The sequence below is a fragment of the Macrobrachium rosenbergii genome, chromosome 46 (assembly GCF_040412425.1).
Source record: "Macrobrachium rosenbergii isolate ZJJX-2024 chromosome 46, ASM4041242v1, whole genome shotgun sequence".
Taxonomy (NCBI): domain Eukaryota; kingdom Metazoa; phylum Arthropoda; class Malacostraca; order Decapoda; family Palaemonidae; genus Macrobrachium; species Macrobrachium rosenbergii.
In genome coordinates, this window is record NC_089786.1 from 51,741,439 (window position 1) to 51,761,092 (window position 19,654).

At 35.9% G+C, this 19,654-nt stretch overlaps 1 protein-coding gene across 1 annotated transcript; it reads left to right on the forward strand.

Annotated features, from left to right (window-relative positions):
• Positions 1-1,741: 1,741 nt before the first annotated feature.
• LOC136830083 (uncharacterized) lies at positions 1,742-19,622 on the forward strand. The gene is made up of 3 exons (XM_067089275.1): positions 1,742-2,165; positions 18,147-18,430; positions 18,847-19,622. The coding sequence occupies exons 1-3, from the start codon at positions 2,102-2,104 to the stop codon at positions 19,096-19,098; spliced, it is 600 nt and encodes a 199-aa protein (XP_066945376.1). The 5' UTR covers positions 1,742-2,101; the 3' UTR covers positions 19,099-19,622.
• Positions 19,623-19,654: the final 32 nt, after the last annotated feature.

Here is a 19,654-nt window from a genome sequence, read left to right on the forward strand (position 1 = left end):
CAAAAAAAAAAGTCGCACAAAAAATCTGGAAACACAGAGTCCATTAGAGAATCCCAAATTCCAAAGAGGACCTCAGTCGCCGCCACACTCGACCTCATCGAGTCGACCTCCTCGAGGGAGACGAGGTAAAATAAGCCGAGTGATCGATAGAGAGACCGCGTGATCGAGAACATAAAGAAATATGAATAAAAAAAGTCGTAAAATTAATTCATTGTCTGACCCGACCCGTAGGTCAGAGATCAACATAAATAATGACTTTAATTACCGATATTCTATTCGCCTTTTCGCGTTGCGTGTCGGGAGTGAGCCGCCTGAGAGCTCTCTCTCTCTCTCTCTCTCTCTCTCTCTCTCACAGCTTTCGCTTCACTTTCTTACGAGTACAATTTTAATTTTCTTCATCTCCCCTTATAAATGATTTCTAATCTCTCTCTCTCTCTCTCTCTCTCTCTCTCTCTCTCTCTCTCTCTCTCTCTCTCTCTCATGATGTGGCAGTTATTGGTACAGATTCTCTCTCTCTCTCTCTCTCGTGATGTGATAGTTATTGGTACAGATTCTCTCTCTTTCTCTCTCTCTCTCTCTCTCTCTCATGGCGTAGCAGTTATCAGTACGGATTCTCTCTCTCTCTCTCTCTCTCTCTCTCTCTCTCTCTCTCTCATGGCGTAGCAGTTATCAGTACGGATTCTCTCTCTCTCTCTCTCTCTCTCTCTCTCTCTCATGGCGTAGCAGTTATCAGTACGGATTCTCTCTCTCTCTCTCTCTCTCTCTCTCTCTCTCTCTCTCTCTCTCATGTGGCAGTTATTGGTACAGATTCTCTCTCTCTCTCTCTCTCTCTCTCTCTCTCTCATGGCGTAGCAGTTATCAGTACGGATTCTCTCTCTCTCTCTCTCTCTCTCTCTCTCTCATGGCGTAGCAGTTATCAGTACGGATTCTCTCTCTCTCTCTCTCTCTCTCTCTCTCTCTCTCTCTCTCTCTCTCTCTCTCTCTCTCTCTCTCCCCGTCGCAATAAAACTCTTAGTAATTATGATGATGATGTCTCGTGCTGTTTATGAGTAACTGTCACGGCGTCTCCTACCAATCCTATAATCTTGTAGGATGCGTCTTTTAGATTCGAGCGCCCCTAATTTGCATACGCAAAAGTAAATTATAAATCCGGACATGATCATCTTTCCCTTTCCGCGTAACCCGATCGTCGAGGTAAACGTCACGTCCTCTTCGTTAATCCAATTAGACCCGAGTTTGCCAAGATAAGGGGCGTCTCCGGGTTGCCATGGCAACCGGTGGCGTGTTTACGAAAAGTTTCCGCCCCTCGGGGATAATTTAAGAGGCTTGTTTCGCTCGCAGTCTCGTATTCCGGTTATTACGCAATCCTACTTTCCTTTCTGTCGCGTAGGGAACGCTTCTCGGTTCGCGGAATGGGGAGAAAGAGTTGGAATCTGGAACGGAAGCGACGGGGCGTTTAAAGATGGCGACGTTATGTTTCTACGCTCGCCACTCCGCCATCCTTGCTACCATTTACAAAACAAAGACTTCTAAAGTGGTAAGTGGCTAATGATAGGGTAGAATATGGCATGCCAACCACTTATGGCTTCTCTCCAGTCTTTCCCCCTCACCTCTAGGGACCCCTCCTCCCTTCCCCCACACGAGAGAGGATTAAGGAGGGGGGGACAGTGGTCCAGGACCAACCCCCAAATCTTAATCGAGTGGATAAATGGGCGGTGTGGGGGGGAGCTTCACATTGACTGGGGAGAAGGAAGAAGGGTCAGTTCGGAGCCGAATCCCGCTTCGCGAAGTTGCGTTCCCTTCGCCAGCCTCGACCCCTCTGCGTGTCTGTGACGTCACAAAAACAAAAGAAAGTCGCTTAGAAGATTCTAAATTATTTTTCCATTGGATTATCATAATTACCATCTACTTAGATGAAGAAACCGAAGAGAAAGAAAGAGGAAAAGAAGCCGTGTGATCAGAATCGAATTGACAGAACGAGCTATACCAGTTTGTAAACAACTGACTTCTTCTTCTTCTTCCGAGAAATCAATAAATCGAGGCTGATTGAAAGCCGAAATATCGATCGTTTTTCGATGACTGTTTTCCCTCGGGAGTCGACATGATCGTCAAGTGGCTGGAGTGTCTCGTTGTTGCCTTCATGGTGAGGTCTGCAACCTGCCAGTGTAAGTAATGTAATTGTTATTGCTTTTATGGAAATTGTTTGTTAATGTGATTTTTTTCGAACGCCATTAAATCACGCTTGCGCGGAGTAAAAAGAAAAAAATCTGCAAACGTAGAAATCGTTTATTTATTTATTTTCTTATTATGAAGTTTTTATTATTTTTGTGAATGTATAATAGACAAAATTTTTAATTAAATAATAGAAAACATTTGAAGGCTTTTTTAAATTATCTGTTGATGTAACACTTACAATCGTATATATATATATATATATATATATATATATATATATATATATATATATATATATATATATATATATATATATATTTTTATGTATGTACATATATATAGAAATTATTATAAATATCTATATGAATATATATATACATATATATAAATTATATATATATTTATATATAAATATATATATTTATATATATATATATATATATATATATATATATAGAGAGAGAGAGAGAGAGAGAGAGAGAGAGAGAGAGACTGAACACCTGACGACTAATTTTCACACACTGAGACGAAGTAAACAGCTCCTCGAACTTTGAGAAATATGGACTCAAGCATGGAAATTTAGCGAGTGGGTCTGCCCATCTCATATCTGTTTTATTCTTGCCTCTCTCGAGCAACTGGCTTTATTCTGTCTCACCTTCATTTTACTTTATCCTGCTCTGGTCTTAGTCTTCAGGAACAGACAGTGGGTCAATTTGAATGCAAATTTTTATCATTTTTAGTTTTCTGTAAAAGAAAACTATTGTGCTGGCTTTGTCTGTCCGTCCGCCCTCAGATCTTAAAAACTACTGAGGCTAGAGGGCTGCAAATTGGTATGTTGATCATCCACCCTACAATCATCAAACATACCAAATTGCAGCCCTCTAGCCTCAGTAGTTTTTATTTTATTTAAGGTTAAAGTTAGCCGTAATCGTGCGTCTGCCAACAATATAGACCAGGGCCGTGGTTAAAGTGCGTCTGACAACGATATAGGATAGGCCACCACCGGGCCGTGGTTAAAGTTTCATAGGCCGCGGCTCATACAGCATTATACCGAGACTACCGAAAGATAGATCTATTTTCGATGGCCTTGATTATACGCTGTACAGAAAGCTCGATTGCGCTGAAGAAACTTCGGCGCATTTTTTATTTGTTTATATTTATCTTAATGTCAAATTCACTCTGCCTCGACGTTTGTGGTGTGGTAATATGGTAAACAGATATAGTGGGGTGGACCCATTACAATATAGGTACCCCAACATAACTGTTAAGTTGTTTTAGGTATAAACGAATACAAAAATAATAATGAAAATAACTGATAAGCGAAAGCGCGTGGCGACTTTAAAAATGAACTGCTATCGCAAAATCTTGAACCGGGGACCGATAAACCCAGATAAACCACCGCGTGATTCTCTCAAGTGCTGACGAATGTGTTCAAGTGTTTTTTGCGGAAAAGCCGATGAAAATTTGACTAACCTCCCAAAAAACGAGACTACAAAGTGCCACAGCCTTGGAGAAGTGTCAGAACAGACTTGTGGTTTTTCTGGGTAATTCTTCAACAGTCTGTACAAACTGACAGAAAAATGTCTAGGGATTCCCAAGGCTTTTAATATTCACGGTTCAGTCATACTGAAGATGGCTACATATCCTCTGGCTATTAAGATTCACGGTTAAAAATTACTACAGATTCCTCTGACTATTAAGATTCACGGTTAAATATAACTACAGATTCCTCTAACTATTAAGATTCGCGGTTAAATATGACTACAGATTCCTCTGACTATTAAGATTCGCGGTTAAATATGACTACAGATTCCTCTGGCTATTAAGATTCGCGGCTAAATATGACTACAGATTCCTCTGACTATTAAGATTCACGGTTAAATATGACTACAGATTCCTCTGGCTTTTAATATTCACCGTTGAATCATACTGAAAATTGCTACAGAATCCTTTGGCTAATAAGATTCACGGCTATATATGACTGCAGATTCCTCTGACTATTAAGATTCACTGTTAAATCATATTGAAAATAGCTACAGATTCCTTTGGCCATTAAGATTCACGGTTAAATATGACTACAGATTCCTCTGACTATTAAGATTCACGGTTAAATATGTCTACAGATTCCTCTAACTATTAAGATTCACTGTTAAATCATATTGAAAATGACTACAGATTCCTCTGGCTATTAAGATTCACGATTAAATATGACTACAGAATCCTCTGAATATTAAGATTCAAGGTTAAATCATGTTGAAAATGACTACAGATTCCTCTGGCTATTAAGATTCACGATTAAATATGACTACAGAATCCTCTGAAAATTAAAATTCACGGTTAAATCATACTGAAATGGCTACAGATTCCTCTGTCTATTAAGATTCACGGTTAAATATGACTACAGATTCCTTTGGCTTTTAATATTCACTGTTGAATCATGCTGAAAATTACTACAGCTTCCTCTGGATATTAAGATTCACGGTTAAATATTACTACAGATTCCCCAGGCTATTAACATTCACTGTTAAATCATACTGAAAATAGCTACAGATTCCTCTGGCTATTAAGATTCACAGTTAAATATTACTACAGATTCCCCAGGCTATTAACATTCACTGTTAAATCACACCGACAAATACAACAGATTCTAGGGCCGTTAACATTCAGGTTAAACCACACTACAGAAATCACTCTCCCGTACCCTGTAGTGTAGAACTCAGTTCCACCAAGACAGAAATTGACAGAAAACGCAGACTTTCCCAGAGTCTGTCTACAGCGTCTGTGAGTCTCTGTCTCCGTCAGAGATTCTGCTAAACCTGTCACGAACGACAGTAGTCCCTGTCATTAGTAAGTTCTGGGATAAAAAAAAGTTCACTACAGAGATTATGAATGATAATCAGGGCTACTGGACAGGCATGCAATCGACACATTAGAATTTGTTTTTGGTAAACCTTTTGTTGAGGAGATTACAGCTTTGAATTTCTTATCGGACAGAAGGTTCATTTTTTTATTATTATTATTATTATTATTATTATTATTATTATTATTATTATTATTATTATTATTATTATTATTATATTAAGGTGCCTGCTGTATTCAAAGTTAACATTATTATTATTATTATTATTATTATTATTATTATTATTATTATTATTATTATTATTATCAAGATTTTTTTATGTTCTCATATTTCAAGGGACAAGGCCCATGAAAAAATATTATTATTATTATTATTATTATTATTATTATTATTATTATTATTATTATTATTATTATTATTATTATTATTATTATTATTATTAAGAATTTTTTAAATTCTCATATTTCAAGGGACAAGGCCCATGAAAAAATTATTATTATTATTATTATTATTATTATTATTATTATTATTATTATTATTATTATTATTATCGAGACAACGACCATGAAAAAATATTATGAATTAAAAAAAAAAATTTTGTAATCTCTGAAAAGCAAGATTTTCGATTCAAGAGCGAATTTGACCGAAAGAACGGCAGAAAAATGAACATTAAACATAAAAAAATAAGTTAAGGAAGAACAAAAAACAAAAAGAGAATCCCTAAAATAATAATAATAATAATAATAATAATAATAATAATAATAATAATAATAATAATAATAATAATTTGCCAGTTATTTGGGTAATAGAAGCATTAAAACCTATTTTAGAAATATTGATATTTTCTGATAAATACTGAAAGATTATTTTTCATAGTATTTTTCACTGATAAAAAAAATACAAAATCTTAATAAATATTTACGTTCCTTTTCGTTCCGTTCAACGATTCTCGCATTTCATTGTATCCTGTCGGTGACGAATGACGTCACGGGTCGAAAAATCCGTCGGACGATGAAACCTTGTACAGCGCATGCGCGTGACCACGCAGACAATGACTGGAAGTCTGTTGGAATGAAAGGTGACTTTACGCGTAATTGTGTGTGTGTGTGTGCGTGTCTGCGCATGCGCGGCTGTAGCTGATGGCTACGGTAAAAATTTGAAAAAGCCTAGTTGATAATGATTAAGGAAAATGGGCATTTGTATTCAACAAATTATGACATATATATATACATATATATGTGTGTGTATTTGCCTGAGGAGAGAGACAGTTTGGTCTCCGAAATATAGCCTTTATTTTCCACTCTTTGGCGTTTCTATGGGCTCTCTTATAAATTTGATGGAATTCTGTTTTAACAGAAAATATTTCACAGTCATATATATATATATATATATATAGAGAGAGAGAGAGAGAGAGAGAGAGAGAGAGAGAGAGAGAGAGAGAGAGAGAGAGAGAGAGAGACGAACCGAGCCTATCAAGCCGTGACATCCATTGACTCAGCCGCAAATATGCCCGAACCGACGAAAGAAAGACGACGGCTTTTCTTCTTCTCAAGGACACGGAATTTCTTGTCCTTCTTCTTATCGAAAAGTTGTATTTTTTGACCCCGACAACCCTGAGGAAGTTTCATTTTTCCTTGAAAGTCCAAATTGCGTGATTCGGATCTTGAAGACCGTGTCGATACTGAGGTGATTAATATATCTTGCGTACGTGCGATGCGTCGTGTAAAATTACAGTTATTTATCAGTCTGTTTATCTGTGGCATATGTGTGTGTGTGTGTGTGTGTGTGTGTGTGCTGGAAATTGGGGCATCTGGAACGCCGAAGATTTACCAGGAATAGAACGGCAAACAGCCATCGTAACAACCTATAAATTTGACCAAATTTTCGAGACTACTTGTCTCATCGTCAGGGCTGTAAAATACAAAGAATAAAAATTAAGAATCGACTCACTTAAAAAACTTACAAAAGCCTAAAAATTGGAACTTAAACTTAAACAAACTCTGAAGAAACATTCAAACATACTGAAAGACCTAATATTTAAAAAACGTAAATAAAAAAAAAATTATATGTATATAATATCAGAGGGTTTAGTACCTAACCCTATGGGAGCTAAGAACTGATTGGCATGTATATGTATATGTATATGTATATGTATATGTATATGTATATGTATATGTATACGTATATGTATATGATATACAGGTACGGAAAAGTTCGTTTATAACGTACAGACTTGTAACGAATTCAGGCTTATAACGAATGAAAGTGAAATCCCCGATCCCAATTCAAATTAATGAAATTAAAATTGTAGGAATGTAACGAATTCTTTGTTACGGAATCCGGCATATAACGAACTATATTCTACGTCGCGGTGAAAGTTTTATTGGTAAAAAATGACCTGTTGTAACGAAGTGATAATTTCATTGTTAAACAGACATCAAATAGCTGTTATCTCAGCGAAGCAGAAGAATTAATATGCCGTGTAACTTTCTCATTCAAAGGTTTTCAATAAAGAAAAAACTACAAACATAACTTTAATTTTTTGTTTTAAACGTGAAAATACATATCCATTCTTAAACTAACAATGACTCTTAATGAAATGTATTAGCAATCTTGATACACGAAGGGGAATCGGTACTTTGTCGTCTAGGTTTCAGTCATTTAAATTATCTCCTTTTATAACGAACGATGCCTATAACGAATTGCAGACGATATATATAAATATATATATATATATATATATATATATATATATATATATATATATATATATATATATATATATTTATATATATATATATATATATATATATATATATATATATACACACACACAAAACTCCCAGAAATAAAAGGCGTACGGAGTAAATTCAATATTCCCTTATTTCCTCTTCCTGTCGAGAAAAAATCCTGAAGAGAAAAAAGTAGCATCTAACGATTAACAATCACAAAATCATAAATATGGCGCTCATCCTGAAATAACATATTTCGGTTGAGAATAATGTCTCCCGGTTGTGATGTTGCCAGATGTATGATGCTTTGTGTTCCGGTCTATGTCACACACACACACACACACACACACATATATATATATATATATATATATATATATATATATATATATATATATATATGAATGTATGTATATATATTTATGTATAAACATGTATATATCTGTATACACACAGACATATACATATATATATATATACATATACATACCGTATACTTGAAATATCAACGCACAATTACGTGTGGAATAGAAATTAATTTCTGACTCACATCAGGATCGAACCCAGGTCTTTCAAATAAAAGACCAGAGCGCTGCCAACCAGGCCACGCAAGTAATACATATACGTATACATGTACATAAACTCATTGTCAAAGACACAAAACAAAGGAACAACTAAAATAAACAAAAATATAAAATAGAAATAATATTAAAAGGGTTACCTCAATAATTACCTGAATCCCTGTTCATCGTAACTCCACATATAAATTATTACCTTTTCTTAATTACCAGTTGCTTTCGCGAGAGATCGCTTCATATAGACCAGTGGGTCTTAATCTTTTTTTGGCTTGCGCCCCCGCCGCCCCCCCCCCTCTGCATTATGTATAGATCCCACGCCCACCCCTACCCCTGAAATTTTTTACCCTAAACTATAAACAATATGTCGTCTGTTTGTATACAATTATACTTCATTATTCATATGAGTATATGGATGAATGACAGATTTCCTTTTCATTGCTGATAAATATTTTATAAGTATACACTATACTATATTTGAAATGAAAACGTTTTGAGATAATAACTAGAAAACATAGTGGAATCAGTGATAACGTTTGTGGCAATTTTGCAATTGACGTCACAAATTAAAAAGATAATAGGCACCATCTGGCAACCCTGCTTGCGCCCCCCTAGGAAGAAAGCCTCTGGCGCCCCCCCCGTTGAAGAATCACTGACATAGACACTACCCCCCACCCCCCAGCAACCTTCAAGATTCTCTTTTATAAGTTATTTTCTCCTTCATTTGGGATTATAGTCTGGGGAATGTCACATTTAACAAAGTTAAGAACGCTTTTGGGGGGCTCTAATATCCATTGTTTTAATTTTTATATCAAAAGATTTTTTTTGTTGTGGTTTTGTTTTTAGAAGGTAGAAATATATATGTGACTATAAATATATATGTAGATATATATATATATATATATATATATATATATATATATATAAATATGTATATATATGTACATATATATATCTACATGTATATATATGTATATGATGTATATGTATATATCTATATACAATATATTTATGTATATATATATATATATATATATATATAGAGAGAGAGAGAGAGAGAGAGAGAGAGAGAGAGAGAGAGAGAGAGAGAGAGAGAGAGAGAGAGAAATACTAACACGTAACAGGTACCACAAGACGAAAAGCACACTATCCCCCCCCCCTACGAAAGGTCAAGAACCCCACGGGGTGGGGAGAGAGGGCGTGAGGGTCGCACCCTCACCCCAATGCCAAATGACATCTGCATAATACCAGGTGGGGATTGTCGCATCCCGAAGACATTTTTAACTCAAAAATGAAAAATAAAAATTTTAAATAAGATATCTTTCTCCAATACCTTTTCCTGCGTGGCCCTGAATTTTTCAAGGTAATCCCTGAACAATAAACAAATTCCCTGAAGAAAAAAAAATAGTTTTTATAGGAAAGAGTAATCCTTCTGTAACCTTATTTATTCATGCATGCACACCAACAACAAGCTTGCACGCAAGCACGCGAGAGCAACTGCAACTGACTGACTGACTGATAGGTTGGAGGAATGTACTGAAAGCTATGTTTTGGAATGGAGCCAATACCTGTTTATTTCTGAGTCATTGGTAGGAATGATTATAAAGGTAAATGCTGAAATATAAAGGAACTATATTTGTGCCTCAATTACGTGTTTATGTGTGTGTGTGTGTCTAGAGAGAGAGAGAGAGAGAGAGAGAGTTATTTATACTCTTCATCATATACATATCATTAAGAGAGAGAGAGAGACAGACAGACAGAGATTTATATTCTTAATCATACACATATGAGAGAGAGAGAGAGATTCTTCTTCATACCCATATGATTAAGAGAGAGAGAGAGAGAGAGAGAGAGAGAGAGAGAGAGAGAGAGAGAGATTTATATTCTTCATCATACACATATGATTAAGAGAGAGAGAGAGACAGAGAGAGAGAGAGTCAGAGAGATTTATATTCTTATCATACATATATAATTAAGAGAGAGAGAGACAGAGAGAGAGAGAGAGAGAGAGAGAGAGAGAGAGAGAGAGAGAGAGAGAGAGAGAGAGAGATTTATATTCTTCATCAGACACATATGATTAAGAGGTTTATATTCTTCATCATACACATATGATTAAGAGAGAGAGAGAGAGAGAGAGAGAGAGAGAGAGAGAGAGAGAGAGAGAGGTAAAATGACATTTATAGATGATGATTATTATTATTATTATTATTATTATTATTATTATTATTATTATTATTGCTTCCTTCCTAAATTCGTCATACAGAGCAAATCCCCTTCATATGATCTAAGGGATTAACCACCCACCTCGCATGCTCAAAACATAAACACAATGACTTATAGATACCCCGACCTTGAGCGCAGGCAACTCGGAAGACCTTGTCCCCATTAAAGAAAATCCCCCCATCACGAAGAGAGAGAGAGAGAGAGAGAGAGAGAGAGAGAGAGAGAGAGAGAGAGAGAGAGAGAGAGCAAAATGAGTCAATAAAAGGCTCCCATCATCTTCTCAGACAGACCAAAATCACTAAAACAAGAGGCGTGTTTTTTTTTTTTTCGACATAATCCTATCGAGCGCCGTTTCTGAGGCCAATCAGACGAGCTCTCTGCTCCCCGACGTAAACAAAACATTGGCCAAGATTGGCGCCAGTTTTTTGCTTATTTAGGCGTTATTTAGTATTGCTAATGACAGCTTCTCTTATTCTGTAGCAACGTTGCTTATTTTTAGTCTTCTGTAAGAGAAAACTATTGTGCAGGCTTTGTCTGACCGTCCGCACTTTTTTCTGTCCACACTTTTTCTGTCCGCCCTCTCATATTAAAAACTACTGAGGCTAGAGGGCTGCAGATTATTAAGTTGACTATCCACCCTCCAATCATCAAACATACCAAATTGCAGCCCTCTAGCCTCAGTGGTTTTTATTCTGTTCAAGGTTAAAGTTAGCCATAATCGTGCGTCTGGCGACGATATAAGCCAGGCCGCCACCGGGCCTTGGTTAAAGTTTCACGGGCCGCGGCTCATACAGCATTATACGAGACCACCGAAAGATAGATCTATTCTCGGTGACCTTGATTATACGCTCTGCAGAAAACTCGATTGCGCCGAAGCATTTTTTACTTATTGGTGACGTTCCTTATCCGCGACCTGGAATTCTCGTCGTATTTCTCATGAAGAGTGACGTCATCCAACAGAGCTTGCGCATGCGTAGTGGAACACTTAACCTATTTCTTATTAATGTGATGACGGCTATACAGAACTTGCGTAGTAGTCTAGCAAACGACACCTTTCCTCTTTCTTTGTGTTGTAAGAGTCTCCATTTAGCACCGATTAAATATTCCGTGCGTCTTTCTTTTAACATTTTTTCTTATTTTACGATCGTCGGGTAATTGCAATCGCCATGTCGTGTTCTGGGAAAGAGCTGCTCATTTTATGATTCAGTGCTAAACACCTCGTTTAATAGCACGGTTTTTGCTCTCTGTAAAAAGAAAACTATTGTGCGGGCTTTGTCTGACCGTCCGCGCTTTTTTCTGTCCGAACTTTTTCTGTCCGTCCTCAGATCTTAAAAACTACTGAGGCTAGAGGGCTGCAAATTGGTACGTTGGTCATCCACCCTCCAGTTATCAAGCATACCAAATTGCAGCCCTCTAGCCTCAGTAGTTTTTATTTTATTTCAGGTTAAAGTTAGCTATAATCGTGCGTCTGGGCAACGATATAGGTACCAACAACACAGGCCACCACTGGACCTCGGCTGAGTTTCATGGGCCGCGGCTAAGATTTTCATGGGCCGTGGCTGAAAGCTTCATACAGCATTATACGCTGTAAAGAAAAAATTAATTTTTTACTTCTTCAAATTATTCTGGACATGACCTGTTTCAGTTTTTGCTTTACTCTCTCTCTCTCTCTCTCTCTCTCTCTCTCTCTCTCTCTCTCTCTCTCTCTCTGTATTTTCACACATGCACCCTCAGGGAAATGTTAGACCCGATAAATAATAATAATAATAATAATAATAATAATAATAATAATAATAATAATAATAATAATAATAATAATAATAACAGATTCGTGATTCCTCTCGTTATCAAAATATAGATAAATGTATATTTTGATAACGAAAGAAATCACGAATTTTTTATTATTATTATTATTATTATTATTATTATTATTATTATTATTATTATTATTATTATTATTATTATTATTATTATTATTATTTTGATAACGACAGCAATCACGAAATTATTATTATTATTATTATTATTATTATTATTATTATTATTATTATTATTATTATTATTATTATTATTATTATTCTCTAGACCTTCGTGAAAGAAAATATATATATAAAATAGATTTCGCACTAAATAACCCCACCCAAATGCTTCTCGCCGTCGCATATCATTGTACAAACTGTCCAAAGTATTCTAAAGTGCTCCTAAGTGCACAATTCCATTTATCGTAATTTACGGTATGAGTGCTTTGTGTTGAGGTCCTGCGTTTGTAATTTGGTAGTTGCATGAAGTACGGTCATGTATACAAATGGATGTATGCGTATTCTGTTTGTATATATGTGAATGTATATGTATATATATATATATATATATATATATATATATATATATATATATATATATATATATATATATTTACTTATATGTATATATATATTTACATATAAATTCATACATATGTACACTGCATGTATACATACATGCAGTACGTATACATACCGCCGTTCTCCTAAACCGGACTGACATTTACCCCTCTCCAGCACAAAGGAAGACCCATTAAATTCTCCCCTTTTTTTTTTTTCGTGGTTCCTCGTTGTTTACGACATTCGCACGCGAGGCTGGAACGCACGCGTGCGCGCGTGTTGGCGTTTGCACGCAATGGAGAGGTTTTCTTAGGAAACGAAATGTTAAAGGGTAATGTTTTTTTCTATTCGGTTACATGTGAGTGTTTTGTATTTATTTATATATATTTATATATATATTACATATATGTATACATATAAATATATACATGTATGTGTATGTGTAATATATATATAATATATATATATATATATATATATATATATATATATATATATATATATATAGAGAGAGAGAGAGAGAGAGAGAGAGAGAGAGAGAGAGAGAGAGAGAGAGAGAGAGAGAGAGATAAACATTAAACATAGAGACATAAAACCACAATAAGTAAATCAAAACATGCATACATATATATACATTCTCAAAACATACATAGCCACATACTCATGAATTTCATTCCAACATGCATACATACATAAGCATAATGTATAGCAACTCTCCATACATATGCATGTATTCCATACTCACCTGAAAACTAAAATAGCGAGACTGATTCATCCCCACTAATAAGAACAAACACACATACGTATATTCATACATACGCAATCAACATATCTTCATACGCATGTGTATTAATATCTAATACTGAAAAAGAAAATGTGTTTTTTATCCAGAATCAAAACGCTTAGGCAATCGTTTGGGTATTCTCTCTCTCTCTCTCTCTCTCTCTCTCTCTCTCTCTCTCTCTCTCTCTCTCTCTCTCTCTCTCTAATCCTTCCTTTGCCGCTTTGCCAAGGCAATTGTTTGTTACGTTTTGCTTTCAGTTCAAATTCAAAAAAGTATAAACTCTCTCTCTCTCTCTCTCTCTCTCTCTCTCTCTCTCTCTCTCTCTCTCTCTCTCTCTCTCTCAGTCTGTAAGTAAAATACAAACTGACGATTATTATATCCATATATTTTCCTCTCTCTCTCTCTCTCTCTCTCTCTCTCTCTCTCTCTCTCTCTCTCTCTCTCTCTCTCTCCCCTCTCAGTCTTTAACTGAATATAAAATGATGATTATTGTATCCGAATTTCTCTCTCTCTCTCTCTCTCTCTCTCTCTCTCTCTCTCTCTCTCTCTCTCTCTCTCAGTCTGTAAGTAAAATACAAACTGAAGATCATTATATCCATATATTTTCCTCTCTCTCTCTCTCTCTCTCTCTCTCTCTCTCTCTCTTTGTAACTGAAATATATACCGATGATTATCCGAATATTTATCTCTCTCTCTCTCTCTCTCTCTCTCTCTCTCTCTCTCTCTCTCTCTCTCTCTCTCTCTCTCTCTGTAAGAAAGAAAAATATTAATCATTAAAAAATCTCATGAAATTCAGCCGGTTTATCAAGCCTCATTGTGACCCACGTCACTACCAAGCGAACGACCGACATACAAAATGGTGGCCACCCATCCAAGCAGTGACCAAAGGAAGAGAGATATTCACTTCAGTCCTCTGCATATTCGAGAGATGAAGTATAATTTCTCCCCCAAAATAAGAAGTTCAATTGCGGCGGTATTCATCGATACAGTGTAAACTGCTCTAACCACTCTTTTGATTGCCCATTTATCAAGGCTGGTTAAAGGGTAATTGCCCATTTATTAAGGGGGGATTAAGGGGGTAATTAGGACTCGAACCCACTTACCCGTGAGTCAGACATGGCGTTTGCAATTAGGGTTTATCCATAAAATATTTAGGTTAATTTTTTTATTAGGTTTCTTTTTTGTGGGTTGGTTGATTCGACAAGGAAGTGAAGATGAGAAATTAGGTTAATGGGACTGCTGTATGTAGAATACATACACACATACGTACACACACACACATATATATACATACATACATATATATGTATATATATATATATATATATATATATATATATATATATATATATATACATATATATATATATATTTCTGACTCATTACATGGACCGAACCCGGGCTTTCAGTGAGAGACCAGGGCATTAGCCATTCGGGCACTCGCTCGAAAGACCGGGGTTCGGTCCTGGGGTGAGTCAGAAATTTATTTCTGTGAAACACGTTCCCATGTGTTCGTTTCCATATATGTATATATTTATATATATATATATATATATATATATATATATATATATATATATATATATATATATATATATATATATATATATATATATATCACCAACTTCAACACCAATATATATATAAGTGCAATCCATACGAAGCACTTAACACGACAACTTATCAAGAACACGCCAGCACTTACAAAGAAGGACCATTAATGAAAGTGTCAAGTGTCAAGTGTCCCCGAAGATATAGCTGAAGATTTAACGACACTTCTGGACAGGACCCAAAAGATATGGTGACACTCCTAGATTGGACACTTAACTTCGCGTGACGGGAAGTTCTTCCAGAGGCGCCATATTACCACTCCCATGACTTTCATAAGCGGCGGAGATAAAAAAATAAATAAAAGAGTGAAAAAGGGATGAATAAAAGATGAAATATGATAATCACAGCGACCATTCAAGATTTCTTTACTGTCGACGAGAATTGTATTGTTAATTGAACTCGATCTTGACAGATATATGGAAAAATAAAACAAATATAATTCTTATTTTTATTTCCATTTCCCGTTTATACTTTTTTTATTTTTCTGTCCGCACTTTTTTCTGTCCGCACTTTTTCTATCCGCCCTCAGATCTTAAAAACTACTAAGGCTAGAGGGCTGCAAATTGGTATGTTGATCACCCATCCTCCAATCATCAAACATACCAAATTGCAGCCCTCTAGCCTCAGTAAATTTTACTTTATTTAAGGTTAAAGTTAGCCTTAATCATGCATCTGGCAACGATATAGGACAGGCCACCACTTGGCCGTGGTTAAAGTTTCATGGAGCCGCGGCTCACACAGCATTACACCGAGACCACCGAAAGATAGATCCATTTTCGGTGGCCTTGATTAATTATACGCTGTAGCGGCTGTACAGAAAACTCGATTGCGCAGAAGAAACTTCGCCGCATATTTTACTTGTTTTATCTTATTTTCCATTTCGTGTTTATTCCGTCTGCGTACATTCGTGCGCATACCGCGCGCACGCACGCGTTTTTATAGCCGGTCTTCGTGTCTATGCTGGAAGGAAAATAGTTCCAGTGTGTCTTCGGCAGAATATTGGTACAGGATAAATCATTTGTTTAGCTTTCAAGAAAAATGTTTTTAGTCAGTAAAATTTCCCTTAATTTCAGATTTTTTTTTTATCTATCTCTCTATCTATCTATTTTATATCTATCTATCTATCTATCCATTTTCATCTATCAAAAGAGTTTGAAAACCAAAGTTTGACATTGCTTTTTTTATTTATCTAAGATGTACTGAATTTCTGAATAATGGATCTCTCTCTCTCTCTCTCTCTCTCTCTCTCTCTCTCTCTCTCTCTCTCTCTCTTTCAGACACACTCTTACTGTCATATATATATATATATATATATATATATATATATATATATATATATATATATATATATATATATATATATATATATATGTGTGTGTGTGTGTGTGTGTGTGTGTATAAATATATATATAAATAGATTATATATGTACATACTATATACATTTATATATATATATATATATATATATATATATAAACATATTAATAAAATGTATATATATATATATATATATATATATATATATATATATATATATATATATATATATATATATATATATTAAAATCATTTATAAAGCCTCCAGTTTAAGCCTTCTACTCCGAATCCTCAGAGGAAAATAACTACGTCGAGAAGGACTTCAAAGGAGGACGAGATAATTGCGATAATTGCAAATAATCGCCCCCCAAAGGGATGAGGGATTACGAGGTACGAGGCTGTTAGGCCATTCTTGCCCGCAACACCTCTTCAGGTGATGAGAAGGAGAAAAAGGTGGAGAATTATCTCAGTAATTGTCGATTATTGATTTTTTTTTTGCCAAGGGAGGATAAGAGAATTATTTTTCTACGATTTTGTAGTAAAAATGTGGAAAAATATTCTCTGAAAAGGCAATTATTGATTATTTGAATGATCTAATTGAGATGGTTATAGCTTTTTCGGTAATTAGCTGAAAATAATTTCATTATTTGGTAACTATTGATTATAATTCATATCGCTGACTGACGCTGGTTAAAGCATTTTCAATATTGTTCTTTTATAAGTAAAAAATCATTTAAATAATTGACCATTATTATCATTTTAATAACGGCGATTTACATATAGGGTTTCCTTTCAAGAGGAAAGTTTGCTATAATTCAAGAAAAGAAATTAATCAACTTCCACTCTCCTTTTAGGCCAATTCTTCATTTTTGACAACGAAAATCGTACCGGCCTCTTCAGTTACTTCGACGCAATCGGGTTTTCTGTACGTCGTAAATAATCAAGGCCACCGAAAATAGATCTGTCTTTCGGTGGTCTCGGTATAATGCTGTATGAACAGAGGCCCATGAAATTTTAACGACGGCCCGGTGGTGACCTGGCCTATATCGTTGCCAGAAGCACGATTATGGCTAACTTTTAATAAATAAAATAAAATAAAAACTACTTAGGCTAGAGGGCTGCAATTTGGTATGTTTGATGACTGGAGAGTGGACGATCAACATATCAATTTGCAGCCCTCTAGCCTCAGTAGTTTTTAAGATCTGAGGGCGGACAGAAAAAAGTGCGGATGAACAGACAAAGCCGGCACAATAGTTTTCTTTTACAGAAAACTAAAAATCAGCTAATTTTTCAAGAAACTTTCTCTGCGAACTCGTTTTGTTTACATCACCCAACTCTTCTTCTTCTTCTTCTTCTTCTCCTTCTTCTTCTCCTTCTTCTTCTTCCCCTTCTTCTTCTTCTCCTTCGTCTTCTTCTTCTCCTCCTTCTTCTCCTTCTTCTTCTTCTCGCAGCGTCGATCTCGACGACCTCTCTTTGTTTACATCACCCAACTCTTCTTCTTCTCGCAGTGTCGATCCTGAATCCGGCCTCGAGAAACCCACTGAACCTCCCACCGATCAGATCCTCGGGGGGCAGCACTTCCCACAGGAGCCTCCACGCCCTGAGGCCCCTGGAGGAGGACCACGCACCATCCGTCGTGGTCAAAAGAGGTAACATAAGCTGCTACTCGTGCAAGATAGACTTCAGGAAACAGGAATACGACATGAACCACCCGTGTCTCGGCAGACACAACGGGAGGAACGTCAGCAATGACTTCCTGGTGGAGTGTGGGTTCTTGGACATCTTCTGCAGGGTGAGTGGGCGGTTCTAGGGGCTTCTCTAGGGGGTTGTCAGTTATTTATTTATATATGAACATTTATAAAATCCTAAAAACGGAAAAGAAAAATTGTAAATTCTATTTTTTTTAAATCTTCCATTATTTATTTATTGATCAGTTAATTACTTAATTAGTTCATGTATTCAGTTATCAATTTATACATTCATATATCTTTATATATTTACATATCTCTATATATTTATTTATTCGTTCATATAAATATTCATAAAATCCTGCAAACAAAAACAGAAAAATTATAAATTCTATCTTCTTAAATCTTCCATCATTTATTCATTGACCAATTAATTACCTAATCAGTGACCTAATTAAATTACATACTTATATATCTTTATTAATATATTTATACATCTATATTTATTTACCCCCGGCAGGTGGAGAGGACGGAGGTCAATGGGATCCTTATCATGCTGACGCGGGAATGCACGAACACCTGTTACTACGGCTGTAGGCCCAAGGGCTTCGGCATCAACTACGAGTCCTGCGCCCAGTGCTGCGTCACCAGCGCCTGCAATCACATGTACCCAGCGAGCAGGGCAGCCCCATTCGCCGAAGTCTCTCGGGAGCTCTTGTTTTTCACGTTAATGGGGGTTTTTAACCAGATGATAAGTAGGGCTTTAGACTGAACTGTTAAGGGTAGGTCAGAACCAGTCGCCTTTATTTTTCAAGTTAATGATAGTTTTTTGCCCATTTTTAGGCTAAAATGCGAGGGATAGGACAGAACCAGTCGTCCTATATTTTTCAAGTTAAAAATTGCATTTGGCAAGATGCTTTACGGGGCTTTAGACTAACTTGACAGGGATAGGTCCAAACCCGTCGCCCTGTCTCTCCCCCGAGCTCAACTGTGAGGGATAGAAAAAAGCCAGTCACTGTGCCCTTCTCGAACTGTTATTTAATGTCACTGATGCCACGGGCATAGAAGGACTTTGAGAAGGGATAGAATAAAACCAGTCTCCCAGTCTCTCTTGAGCAGTTAATTACTGTGTTTTTTTTAAAGAATCGACATAGAATACTTTAAGAGGTGTAGAACAAAGCCAGTCGCCCACTCCTCGAGACGCCGTTTTGCTGTGCCTTTCATTATATGGACGTTAATATGCCTTGAGAGAGTAGAACAGAACCAGTCGCCCTTTCTATCATATTTATAAACATAAATGTATGTATATATATATATATATATATATA